Source organism: Carassius gibelio, chromosome A21 (genome assembly GCF_023724105.1).
Source record: "Carassius gibelio isolate Cgi1373 ecotype wild population from Czech Republic chromosome A21, carGib1.2-hapl.c, whole genome shotgun sequence".
Taxonomy (NCBI): Eukaryota; Metazoa; Chordata; class Actinopteri; order Cypriniformes; family Cyprinidae; genus Carassius; species Carassius gibelio.
This window is the reverse complement of record NC_068391.1, coordinates 5523059-5536829: the sequence shown is the minus strand read 5'-3', so window position 1 is coordinate 5536829 and position 13771 is coordinate 5523059. Positions and strand designations below refer to the sequence as shown.

The window sequence follows — 13771 nt, the reverse complement described above, 5'->3', positions numbered from 1 at the left end:
GTTTTGTTAATATTACATCTTCACATTACATAAAACATTATTATTATTATTATTTTTCTCCGTTCAATGTGTGTTTAGTGTGTTTTCTTCCTGTTTTGTCAGACAGGAAATTGTGTATAAAAAAATTAAGCAATATTGTGATAAAAAACAAAACAAAACACTTTTACATGATTTCAGTTATAGATATGCAAACATATCAAAAGTTTTCACAAATCAAAAACATTTCAATAAATAAATAAAGGCTGTGTGTATATTGCACATTTTTAGGTTTTTCTAAACAAGCACAAAACAAAATCTAAAGTAACAATCAAAAATACTGTAATACTGTAAAAGAAATTAAAAAAAATAATAATAATTCAAATGCATTTTTTTATTTTTCTTTACTGTTTCACGTCTGTTGATTGTGCTTCTTTGTTTTGTCCCACAGGAAATTGTGAACTTTAACTGTCGTAAGCTGGTGGCCACTATGCCGCTGTTTGCAAACGCAGACCCTAACTTTGTGACAGGAATGCTGAGTAAGCTAAAGTTCGAAGTCTTCCAGCCTAACGATTACATCATTCGCGAGGGGACCGTGGGAAAAAAGATGTACTTCATACAGCACGGAGTGGCCAGCGTCATTACCAAATTCAGCAAAGAGCTGAAACTCACCGACGGATCCTACTTTGGAGGTCAGTTCAAAACTCACAAACAGACGGCACAAAGTTTTAACCAATTTACAGTCTACTGAACAAACAGCACGCATGGACACAAGGACATTGTTTACACATTCATGGTTTAACGCAAACAAAACCGCAAAAAAATCCAATAAAAATACTAACCCTAACTCTCACCAATGCAATGAAATTATGTACATCATACACTGACATGCCATATACAGTATAAATCACAAGCTTTTAATTCTGAGAACAGCCAGACAGTGTTTTTATAATTCAGAAATGATGTCATGAATGACCTTGATGTCACATGTTCTTCAGTGTTACCTAAGCTGCACGAGTGTGGGAACAAAAACTGAATAAAGTGCACTGTGATGCCAGCCACCTGCTCCAGTGGAAAACCATCTGCTACTGGTATTTTGGCCCGTAGCGGTAACGCTGCTAGCATGTGTGTGTGTTTGTACATGGGGCCGAACGTGTGTCGAAGCTGCTGGCAGTGTCAGAAAATCTCTTCCTCCTCACTGCCTTCTGATAGACACTCAGCACGCTCTGACCTTGACCCACTTTTTTGACTGGCATAGGCTTTTCAGTGACCAATACCAAAGTTGACACTGAAAAGTCAGAAACAAATGGTATTTATTTATTTATTGGTTTATCAGTGGTTATCAGTTGGTTTACAGGTTTATTAATCATTGATTCATTGATTCTTCGAATAGCAATTTTTATTTAAACATTGACACACATTTGTATCAGTGAATAAATAGAAATAAAAATGCATTCTTTACAAATTATTTACTGAAAATGCAGGGGGAAAAATTATATATAAGTGGTATTTATTATTGTTATTTTAATAATTATAACAATTAATAAGAATATTATGATAAATTATAATAATACAAATTTATTATTAATAATAATTGAAATAATTAAAACTAATACAATATGTATGATGATTAATTAGAAAAGCAAGTAACAGGGTCTATAAATCTAAAATCTTCGATTCTTGCACTTTAACACAATATTCAGTGGTTCAGTTTTAATAAAAAGAATAATAAATGCAGCGAAATCATTCATAAAAAAATTTTATATTAATTTTAACAATAATAAATAATAATAATTAATAACGAAAAAGAAAATGATGATGATAACCATTATTGATTATTATCATTGTTATTATTATTATAAAAAAAATACTTTTATATTATATTTTTGTAATGAAATTAATACACTTATTGTTGTTGTTATAGTTTATTAACGATAATTACAACAAAAAAAAAACATTATTATTATAATGATGACAATAATGACGATGACATTAATTGATCATTAAAATGAAAACTGGCCAGGTGAAATTAGAAAAGCAGGTATTTGGGTCAGTAATCCAAAAGACCTTTCACAGATTTTTGCATTTTAAAACATATGCCATGTTTAATTTTAATAATAATAATAATATAATTATTATTATTATTATTATTATTATTATTGTTATTATTATTATTATTATTATTATTATTATAAATAATAATGATAATAAAAACATGCAGTGGTTCAAAGCATCCATGTAAGTAAACTGAACCTGTGGCAGTGTGCCGTGAGGTGAGGGCTAGTTAAGGTGAAGTGTTGATGACGATGAATCAGGTAAACCCTGTCTGTAAGCTAACAGCTGGCATACGTGCTAAACCGACGGGCCTTCAAGGCTATGAGGTCAAGTGTCATTTCCATTTGCAGAGGCCCAAGAGATTGGATTGGATGCTCTTTTGTCAGGGTGAGAGAGACACACCTTCAAATATTTGCTAGCTTAGGCGCTAACTCGTTTATACACTCATCCACTCTGGCCACAGAAGTGCAAAATAAGACAATTAATACAGGAATCTGAAATTTCATGACGTTTCATCATGGTGTTGCTTTCAGACTCTTTTGACATTTCTGTTGACGTTATTAGCCTGTGAAATTGTACATTGTAGTGACATTTCAGCCTAACGAACCAATTAGAAATAGAACAGCAAGCGTCCTCAACTTGATACTGCACCTCATGACGCAAGAGAGATGGCACTTTTCCATTAAAATACTCCCAACACCTTGTTCCCACTCCCAGCTGGAGAGTGTTGTTAGCATGTCCCGCGGGCTACACAAGACTTTTTCCACAGCATTTTTCCCGTCCAGGACAAAATGTCAAGAGTATCATCTCTAGACTCTGTAAATAAGGCTACAAATCTGTCATTTTAAAGCACAGGATGTACAGTACTGCATTTACGGCAAATATATATATAAAAATCAGTTGTATTTACAGACATTACATAGAGTAAACCCATGCACTTCTCAAGGTGAAAGATCCATGAAAGGGCCATCTGCACAAGATGTTCTCTAAGCACTAAGGACTTTAGATTAAACTGTCAGTGACGACTCAACAACAAGGTTCATTACAAATCTCTTTGTGAGACACTATAATCAATGAATCACTTACTTCTCAACCACTGATGGGGTGCAGTTTTAGGTAAAAATAAGTAAAAATGTGTTTCAAAATATTTGTACTTATTTTTTACGTTTAATTGTCTTTGTTTTATTAGCATTAGCATTATTATTATTATTTTTATAAATACTATAATACAAAAAAGAAAGAAAAACAACAGATAATAATAATAATAATAAATTGATGTTGTTATTTTTTCTGTTAAATAATATTTTTTGTTGTTTTTATGAGAACGACATATTTAATAATAAATACATGTATAAATATAAATTATTATTATTTTAGCTTTTTGCTTTTGGAAAGTCATGATATAGATGTCGTTAAACTGTCAGCAGTAACCCCAATCAAAAAGAAACGGTCTTAATTTATTATCATCAGGACATCAACACACAGGCAAATGCTAAAGTCATTCACCACAAGACCTATACAAATGAAAAGTTTTGCATAACCATTTAATTAAGAATGCTCTTCTTTTGTTTATTCACATAATGTCTGATATGTATAAAAAGCTCCGCCTGCCACATGTTAAACCAGATATAGTATGTCTCGTGCTGCGTTTATATGCTTTTTATCTTTTCTTCTACTTAAGGTTGCTCTTCTGCTAATCTAGCTAGCCTTGAAGATGCTCAGCCGGCCTTCTTGTCCAACGAGTGACCTTATCTAAAACGTGTGATATGTTTAATTCATCTGTTTCCCACAGAGATCTGCCTGTTGACGAAAGGTCGTCGTACAGCTAGCGTCCGCGCTGACACCTACTGCCGACTTTTCTCGCTGTCCGTGGACCATTTCAATGAAGTCTTGGAGGAATATCCCATGATGCGCCGTGCATTCGAAACTGTAGCTATCGACCGCTTGGATCGCATCGGTAAGACCAGAATCCCAACCCTCGCCTTCTCTTCTTGTCTAATGCCTGAACCTTGTGTGTGTTTATTGCGGGTTTGTCCTGTCTTCCATCGCACCTCAATCATCTACCATTGTGTTGCATGATGTGTCTATATGCTACCTTATTTTCTCCCTTTTTTTTCTTTCTCCAAATGTCTCGAATGGATTCTAGCCATTAAAAATCGTTAGAACTAACTGTAAATGCTAGGCTTAAGTAATTGGTCTGTTGGTAAGCGACAGTGCATGTAGCCGTCCTGCCCCGGGCCGGTCGCCCTGCTGGTTTTGGTTCAATGTCATCCCCAAATAGACGCATGGAGGGTGGACGGAGGCAAACCCTCACCTGCATGAGCCTCCGTTCCACTCCCCCACCTCGCACACCTGGGTATGAGCACCACCCCGTCCTCCCTTGACCCCTAGCAGCAGCAATGCGCCCCATAGAGGGGGTTTGAGCTGGTGCACTAAAGGGCAAGGCCAAAATTATTACCAGTTCTTCACATGTTAGTATAGTCCCTGCTCGTTTTTATATGCTTACTTGATTATATTTATTTATTTACTTTATTTGTTTTTTTTTCATAAAACAAAGAAATAATTATAACAGGCTTATCAATTCAATTGAATTCAATTTATGGTAACACTTATGTATAATTTTAAAATAAGTATCCATTTTTACACACTAGTTAATAGATTGGGCAGTACTTTTACAGCATTTGTTAATCTCTGTTAATGTTAATTTATAAATTTTTAACATTTAGAGTGTAGAAACGGTTTCCGCTCAGATACTGTTTGTAAATTTCACAATTAATTCAAAAGAAACACACTCTGAAACATACTCAAATAAACAATATTTCATTTATTTTACTTCAAAAACATATTTTTTACAGCGTATGAAGTCATATAAATGTAATTTTTTTTTTAATTAACATTAATTAATTGATAAATGCAAAAAAGGTTCATTTTACCCAATGTATTAACTAATGTTAATAAATTTAGCCTTAATCTAAAGTGTTTAGAATTTATTTGCATTATTTTAAAACATATTGTTCCAAAACAGCATTTAATGTTTTTTGTTTGTTTGTTTGTTTTGTTTTTTATTTGTGCAAAATTTGCATGAATCACTTCAAAATCCATTAAATTACAACATTAAAAATCTGAAATATCACATTTATATTTAAGAAAATCAGTAACACCTTATACACCCACCTCATTTTTCACATTTACTACTTTACTGAATGTTCTCTACCATAAGAACATTTCCTAAAATTAGCATTCTTTTTGTACTGTGCTTTAAAAAGTCATTTTATACATTCTTTAAATAGTTTTACATTTAAATTCATTATCACTCACACCACTCTTCATAGAAAGCCTGAAAAGAAGGATTTCTCTTTCAACCAGTTTCAAAGGAAGAATGGAAAATAAAAAAGGGATTTTATTCAAGCTGTCATAAGACACATCGGGTTCTGTAATGCTGCATATTGTAGTCTTTGTCTCATTGTTGAGATACAGGCCACCGTTCATCATGAATTTGAATTGTGTGGAATTCAAATGTGAGTTAATGCATTCTGAACATTCGTAGAATATCAGTTTTATGTTCTGCACCATTCAATGGGTTCGTTCTTTGACCTTGTCACCACTTTTTTATGCTAGTCGATTGAATTCTCTGTCACTATGGTTTACAGTAGGATCTAGAGCATGAGCCTTGTTACTTTTCACCCAACATTTCCATGAATCTTTTATTCAATAGGAATATTTAACTAGTTTGTGACAGACCAGATTTGAAGTGAAGCACAAATGCATCTTAAATTCAGCGGTCACATCCAAGCATAGTTCCAAAATATGCATTAAAAAATTAAAAATAAAAAAAATAAGAGTTGATATGAGTATATAATACATCCATATAAAAACGTGTCTTGTTTCTTTCTTTGCACCTTTTGATTTCACAGTTCATAAGATAAAACCAGAAGATAATTTAAGATGTGACCTGAAAACGCAAAGTAAATATTTCTCCTTTGAGCATATGAATCGGTTATGCCGTATACTAATATAGCATGAAGCCCTGCATAATTTCACAACTTGAGTGCATGCTAGAAACATAACACAGAATATCCCTTTTTAAGTTCCATTATACAGTCATTTGCATTAAAATAAAAATAAAATAAAAAATAAGCACCTGCTTGCCTGCATCCAAAAATTTTAATTTTGGATTATAGTTATAGGTTCTATTTATTTATTTGTTTATTTACATTTTCCCTTGGTTCTTTTTATTTTTGTGTTTATTTGCTAAATTCTGGCATGCTGCTATAGACTTGCCTTGCACTAAAAGTTGGATTGGATTGGTTTGGATCAATATGCCCACACCATTGTGACATGCACGTCACAACTAATCAATAACAGATAAGAATTGATGTAATCGGTCCAATCAAATCTAATTCAATTCAGTTCAATGAAACCCTAAGACGACAGTATGCATTACGCTGTCCGAATTCAAAACTAGGGTTCTATCTGCACCCAGCTCTGTTTGTGGCATTGACGTTTTTACCCTTTAAATGTCAGTCACAACAGTCTAAACAAAGCTAAGACGTGCATTTGTCCTTTCATGTGGAGAACGGGCTTGTACTAGATTGCCACTGCAAGTTGCCAGCACTCACAAAACACTTCTGATTTGACATTAGTCCAACTAAAACAAGGGGTCTTGTCTCATACAAGGGAAAAATACGGACCGTGACATGATTGGTGCTCCATGTACTGTTTTTTGGACTGCAAGTGCTTGTCTCGTCCTAAGCAAAAGAATTTGACAAAAAAAAGAAAACAAAAGTTACCATGCATTAACCAGAATGACATGTTGTACAATTGATGTATCTATCTTTATTTAAAAATTATTTGACCAGGAGCCCCTCTTGAGATGAGCTCATCTCGTTTTCAAGAGTGTCCTGGCCGACCAGTAGGCAGCAGGTAAATTCCTCATGACGATCCAGATTTTCCCCCCTCACATCTGAAATGATCCACAGGCTTAAGGTGCACCCAGTGGACCTCAAAACCAAGGTTAAATCAAACAAATAAAAGGCCATTGTAAGTAAAAACAAGGTTGCATGCTATTGTTAAAGTCAAGGCAAGTAATTTTTATGTCATGTTTGGCCATGTTTTATGCCATGTTTTGGCCACTGTCTTTAAAGTAATCAGTGCATGCATACTATTTGATTGGTTTTAGAAACTCCAAAAGATGTGCTTCACTTAAGGTGTTTACTGCAAGGAAATAATCATAATGACAACAACGCTGCTCCTTGTTATGATGATGTTGCAAAACAAAAATGTTAATATTTGTCTGTATCTTTAACAGTGGTGGGAAAGATTCTTTAAAATGAGCTTGCTAAGCCCGTTTAAAATAGTTCATTTATAATCAAGCTATTTAAAAAGTTGTAAAAGGTTTAAAAGGTTGTTTGAGCTCAATGGTGTGCCACATTCACGGCTCACTGTGTTCCACTCATTAATTAGAGAATGGAGGCAGAATCCAAGTTATTAGGCATCTTAAGTGGCTCACAGATCCAAAGAAACAAAGCCCAATATCCCCATTCAGACCCCAGAAGATTGCAGCAGAGGGCTAATGTGTCTCAGTGGAGCTCAGAGGTGAGATAGAATGTTCGGTTCTGCTGAATGTCTAAAAATATTCAGTGGAGATGTGTGTTCCTCCGTACAAGCCCCATAGGTTTTGTTCTGAAAGAGACGGTGGGTTACTGTGAAATCAGTGCTAAAGCAATGTTCAGAATGTCTTTTTTAAGAGTCTTAAGAGCTCACAATCAAATGTTGTGGCACTCTCAAATGATATTTTTGGCAAAAGTCCCTACAAGAAATAAACATTACTCAATTATTTCTTCTAAACAATGAGACGGAGAAAGAAAGAAAAAAGGAGTTTTAGCAAAGTCTGCCATCAAACAGCGTTTCTTTCTGAGACACGTCACAAAAATCAATAGGAATGTTTGACACTCCGATGTAAGATATATGTCTATAGAAAGTCTCGGAGCTCATTATCTGCAGTCATACCGGTGTGTGAACACTCTCATCACATAGATATAAATGATAGAAAACAGAACATATCATGCTTCATCCAGGCTTGCTTTTTGTCGGTTTTGGAAGAAGACCTGTTATGACACTGCAGCATGATGAATGCTACAATCTAGAAATGATTAGATCAGTGTTTGCTGATCTATTATCAAATGTTTAGAATGCGCTAGGCAAATAGAAATTAATTTATAATATATCAGAATGTTGTTTATGAACCGTGGTTATACAGACAAAGCATATGTGCTAGTGCTAATCGTGTCGTTGTTTTTTGTTAGGAGTGGGCAAAAGTAGTATTAATGACTGCTAATGTGTACATGTGTATTAAATATTGCTTTGATAAGTTTAATAACAGCTTGATACTCGTGCCCTGGTTTCAAAAACAAGTCTAGACCCAGACTTAAAATACTTAAAATGCTCATGTTTAGACTACTAATTAGATCACTTTGGTTTGAGATTGCATTCTTTCCATTTAACGACTGATGGATCTGGAAGGAGCTTGTCTAGATCCCCTTCTCCGCTGGCGCTTTCGAGTCCTGTGAATAACATGTTTCTGATCAACCCCTCATTCACAGAATTCACGATACCTCCAAACCTCTTTTCAGACATCACGTAAGTTTATAGATGTACAGTGAGTCTTAATTTAGAAGTAGAGCGTAGTCTCTTCAATGTTCATCTGGATTCATTTCACTGCGGCTGCCGGTAGATTACACATCACGGCCTTTGCCTTCCGAGAACAAACGCACAAAGGCCATTTCTTTCAGGGTGGGTTGTAAACATAATGTGCAATCCGTCACTATATTTGTGTAAGGAAATAGTGTATATTTGGATATGCAAGGTTATGACAGGACTGTAAAACCTCGGAGACGTCTCCAGGGAGGCTTTTGTTCTTACCGCGATTATGTATACGTTATTCCTGTCCCCTGAATAACCGTTCCTGTCCAGACCAGACTTGTTCATCCTCAAGAGCCCCTTTCTTTCTTAAGTGATATGATATCTCACATTTTCTCCCTCAGCTAATAACAAATTACTTGGTGCTGGAACTGTGTTATTGGTTATTGATCGCTTCCCCCCGTGGGAATGGTCTTAAATAAAATGCACGTATTACAGTAAGCTATTAGGAGACAGTGTTGAAATTCCTTCATCCTGACAGTTTACTTTCATGCTTTACCACATTATGTTCCTAATAGCAGATCATGTTGTTCTTATTTTAATTTAAACTGTCATCCATCTGGCGATGATGGCTAATGTCCACATACTTTTGGCTATGTAGTTTATGTTTATACAACAAAAGTATTATTTCCATATCACATTAAATCTTACTGTATGTGCCCCTCTACTTTTAAGCCATCTTGGTTTATCAAGTCTTTTCGCCATAATTTTTTTTCTATAGGGATTTGAACTATTCAATAAAGATTTAAAGACATTCTCCAAAAAAAAAAAAAAAAAAAAAAAAAAAAAAAAACATTATTTATAGAAAATGACACAATGTTACAAACTTTGAACGAAAGCAAAAAAAAAGTACTGAAAATGTCGACATATTACCATATTTATTGAGGGAGTAACTATAATTCCATGACTGAAGCATTGCAAATTAAGTAAAAAAAAAAAAAAAAAAAAAAATTATATATATTATACATACACATATATATATATATATATATATATATATATATATATATATATTAAAACTATGATTTCTAAAATATGCTACTATTTCAGTAATGCCTGACAGGTATTCGTGACAATTTATGCATGCTTTTCCAAAAATAAAATAAAAAAATAAAAATAAATGCTATGGTATTGTTCATGGAACTTTTCCAAAGTTTAAAGAATATTATTCATGATGCAGTAATTAAATATTTATCACCTGTTTTGACGCATTGCAAAACTATTAGAACCCCGCCGTCATAAACTAGTCCCACAATAATAAAGTCTTAAATTCAAACTAAAATAATTTTTTCCTCTAATCACAAAATGGTGTAATAATCCTTTCTTAATGATTAAATATATAACAGCTCTGCGCTCAACACTGCAGACAGTTTGACTGTAAAACTTTATATGTCCCACAGAGCAGCTGGGTCATGAAACCTTTTCACCTTGAATTTTAAAAACCTCAGGTTTCCTCATGCATGATTCTGTCATACAGCTATGGCGGAGAGATTGATATCCTATTGCTTTATGCCTTCAGCTCATAAGAGCCCTACTCAGTCATCTTATGTAACAATAAAGCTATGCTCAGCTATTGTGTACAAAAGGGCAGTAATAGTAGAGTTTCATGGAAAAATCGATACATCCCTCATTTATGATAGCAGCAAAACTGTGACTTGAAAAGAAACTTGAAAAGAAACAGATCTAAATCCATTGGCACACTGGAGTGAAGTTGAATTCATATTTGAAAACCCAAATAACCCTCTAGAATTGTTTACAAACATCAGTCAATCAATCAGTTGATTTTCCTTATTTTAACTTCCAATTTATAGAATATGGCATTGATTTCACAGTAACCCAAGAAACAGATCAAACAGATGACTATTAATTGTATTGATCAATGATAATACCTATATGTAGTTCTGTATAATTAAAAATGTAAATAACTTTCCAAAATGGCAAATAAATAGGTATTTGAAAATAATAAAACAAAGTAAATTGACGTTTAAAATGTTACTAAATGTATCAAATTATAAATTATATTTAATATTTATATATTGAAATTGATCAAAAATGCAAATGGCTTTTCTTTATTCATTTTCCAATGCTAAATCAATTTTATTTTACTGTTACATTTAACAAATTTAAAACTTTTTTTGAATTTATTTAGTCTTTTTGAATATTATTTTTAAAGTGACGCTCCCATTCCTCCCCCAACACAAAACCTTAACTTAACTTAGCTCTTAGGGTAGATGGACAATAAAAAGCTAATATTTAAGAGAAGAGACAATAACAGTCATGAATACAACAACTACAACTAAGTTTATACCCCAAAATATCCTAGGAAAGGCTTGTGGGATCATTAGCTGATGACGATCATTTTTATTTCTCAGAGTAAAGGCCTACTATTACTCAGTGTAGTGCAAAAAAACATTGTGTTTATTCTCTTAAAGTAGATAGATTCCCTGCTGGAAAACAAACAGCTTAGACATACCCAATCTATCTCGTCTCCTAGCCTGGCCAAGCTTGTCGACAGCTAAGTTTAGCTGGTTGTGGTCTCAGAGCCTTATCAAGTGCTCAAAACCCCTCTAAAACCAGCAAAGGCTTGACACTTGTTTTTCAGCAGGGTAATGAAACTCGTAATTTATCTGTGGTGTGCTCTGAGATTGTGATGTTTTAGACTCCAAAATGTGTGTATTGGCTCTAGCAACAGTGAAAAACAAATGTGAGATTGAGATTGAGTGCATAACCATATGAGGTAAGCACCTCCAGATGTTGAATCCAAAATCATCCCTACTTCAAAATCTCTATTTATGGGTGACTAGCCTCCCCTTTCTACATTTGTGATACCTTTGTGCTTCTCCTCTCACTGTTCAACACCCTTTGTTGTCCCATTTGGTCTAGACTATGGGTGTCCAAACTTGGTCCTGGAGGGCCGGTGTCCTGCAGAGTTTAGCTCAACACACCTGCCTGGAAGTCTCTAGTGTGCCTAGAAAGGCCTTGATTAGCTGATTCAGGTGTGTTTAATTAGGCTTGGAGCTAAACTCTGCAGGACACCGGCCCTCCAGGACTGAGTCAGGGCACCCCTAGTCTAAATGTTACCCACTCAGCCCGACTAAAAACTGACTCTCTTTCGGTTTCACCTCCAAACAGGGAAGAAGAACTCACTCCTGCTCCAAAAATTCCAGAAGGATCTGAACGCTGGCGTCTTCAACACTCAGGAGAACGAGCTGCTGAAGCAGATCATCCGGCAGGACCGAGAGATGGTGATGATGGTGGACCGGAAGCAGTCGGTCACGGGGATGAACTCCACGCCGATGTCTGGAAACTCCATCATTAACTCTCCCGCCCAGCCACCGTTCAGTACAGCAACTGCCATTCTTGGGAACAACCAATTACAGCAGCAGGCCGCCCCACTAAGTTACAGCACCTCCGCTACTATAACCCCGTCAGGCCGCATGCCGCCCTCACAGGGCGTCACGTTTTCGGCACCAAGCGTTTCTCACGGCAACTTGAGCACCTCTTCTGCAAACCCCCCTACGCCCTTGCAGCAGCAAACAGGGGCAATCATGTCTCCTTGTTCGTTCACCACATCCATTTGCAGTCCCCCAGTGCAAACCCCTATAGCCAGCCGAACATTCCAGTACGGATCACCGACGGCCTCCCAACTGTCCCTTGTACAGCAACCCTTATCCCAGCAGCCCTCGCCTGCCTCCATACCTCAACAACTGCCACAACAACAACAACAGCCGCAGCAATCAAAAGTGGCGTCTCCTCAGAGGAGCGATGTCCACAAGAGCGCACAGGTGCTCCAGTCAGGCAACCTGAGCAAGGACATACGCCACCTCTCTGCCTCGCAGCCATCACTGCCCCACGAGACCTCATTTGCTGCCCGGGCACATCCCACATCGGGCGAATCACTCGCTTCCATTCAGTCACCCATTGGATCCGTGGCAGGCGTCCAGGCCCCGGGCTCTGTCCTGCAAAGCGGCATCCGCTCCAACGTTCCACAGAGGGTTGCCCTTTTCCGGCAGATGTCATCGGGCGCATTACCACCGGTGCGCACGGCGCCCTCTAGTGCTCAGCACAGGGATTCCACAGGCTCCAGGAGAGAGTCGGCAGTCTTAACCAGTGCAGAGACGGAACAAGACAAGATGCGGTTCGCATCAAATTTATGATCCTGTTTTATGTTTTTTTCATGTTCATTTTTTTAAAAGATATTTTGATTGATTTTTACGGAGAGACTAAAGAATGGGGAAAAGACTTTCCTCCAACTTCCTCTGAGAAAAAAAATAACCTCATAGCTATCCTGAACAGAATTTCCTTACACTATATTTTAGACACATTTCCCCTTCAACTTAAGAATGTATATTGTACAAATATATATGAGCAAATCCAACTAGAATATTTGGTATTGACCACATGAGAAAAAAACAACTCTAGTATAAACACAAGTCTTCCTCTCTAACATATGTGACTATAATGTGTCTGAAGATGTTCATTCCTGTTGATATTTTCCTTACAGTCTGGATTTTTTTGTTTGTTATTGTTTTTGTTACTGGAATGCTTCTGAATGTTATTTATTTACCATCTTTGTTCTCAACGAGATGACAAAACAAGTCCAGCATTCAGCAGCTTTTGGCATCACTGTGGAAAATGTTTGTGCAAATCGAACCTGGGAAATACTGAAATGTTTAAAAAGCACACCTAAAACTTTTAGCGGCTGGAAAAAAAAAAGAATAATATCAGAAAATGCTCAGAGCATCAAATCAAGGTGCAGTTTCGATCTCTGCAATACTTTGTGTTGTGCAGTAATTCCGTTGCGTTTCAAGACAGCATTTGTGCATTAAAGGGAATGTATTCTTTTTTCTTTAAATTTTTACAAAGGATGCGTGGTCAAATTGGATGGTTTTATTTTCTATATCTGATTTAAGGACAAGGCGGACATTATGAAATGTCACTTAAAGACTGTACATTTACTGTACAATATTTATAAAACTAAAGATTATCACCATTATGCAATAGACTGTGATATAAAGATTACCTATATGTGTGTTGTAAA

The 13771-nt window shown here is 35.9% G+C and overlaps 1 protein-coding gene across 1 annotated transcript in view; it reads left to right on the top strand.

The window, feature by feature from the left end:
- LOC127942374 (potassium/sodium hyperpolarization-activated cyclic nucleotide-gated channel 1-like) overlaps positions 1–13771 on the top strand; it is an 81742-nt gene extending 67971 nt beyond the window's left edge. The window contains exons 6-8 of the mRNA XM_052538082.1: positions 428–668; positions 3824–3988; positions 11863–13771. Of these exons, the coding sequence (XP_052394042.1) occupies positions 428–668; positions 3824–3988; positions 11863–12887 (1431 nt within the window). The 3' untranslated portion in view covers positions 12888–13771. The remainder of the gene's footprint in view (positions 1–427; positions 669–3823; positions 3989–11862) is intronic.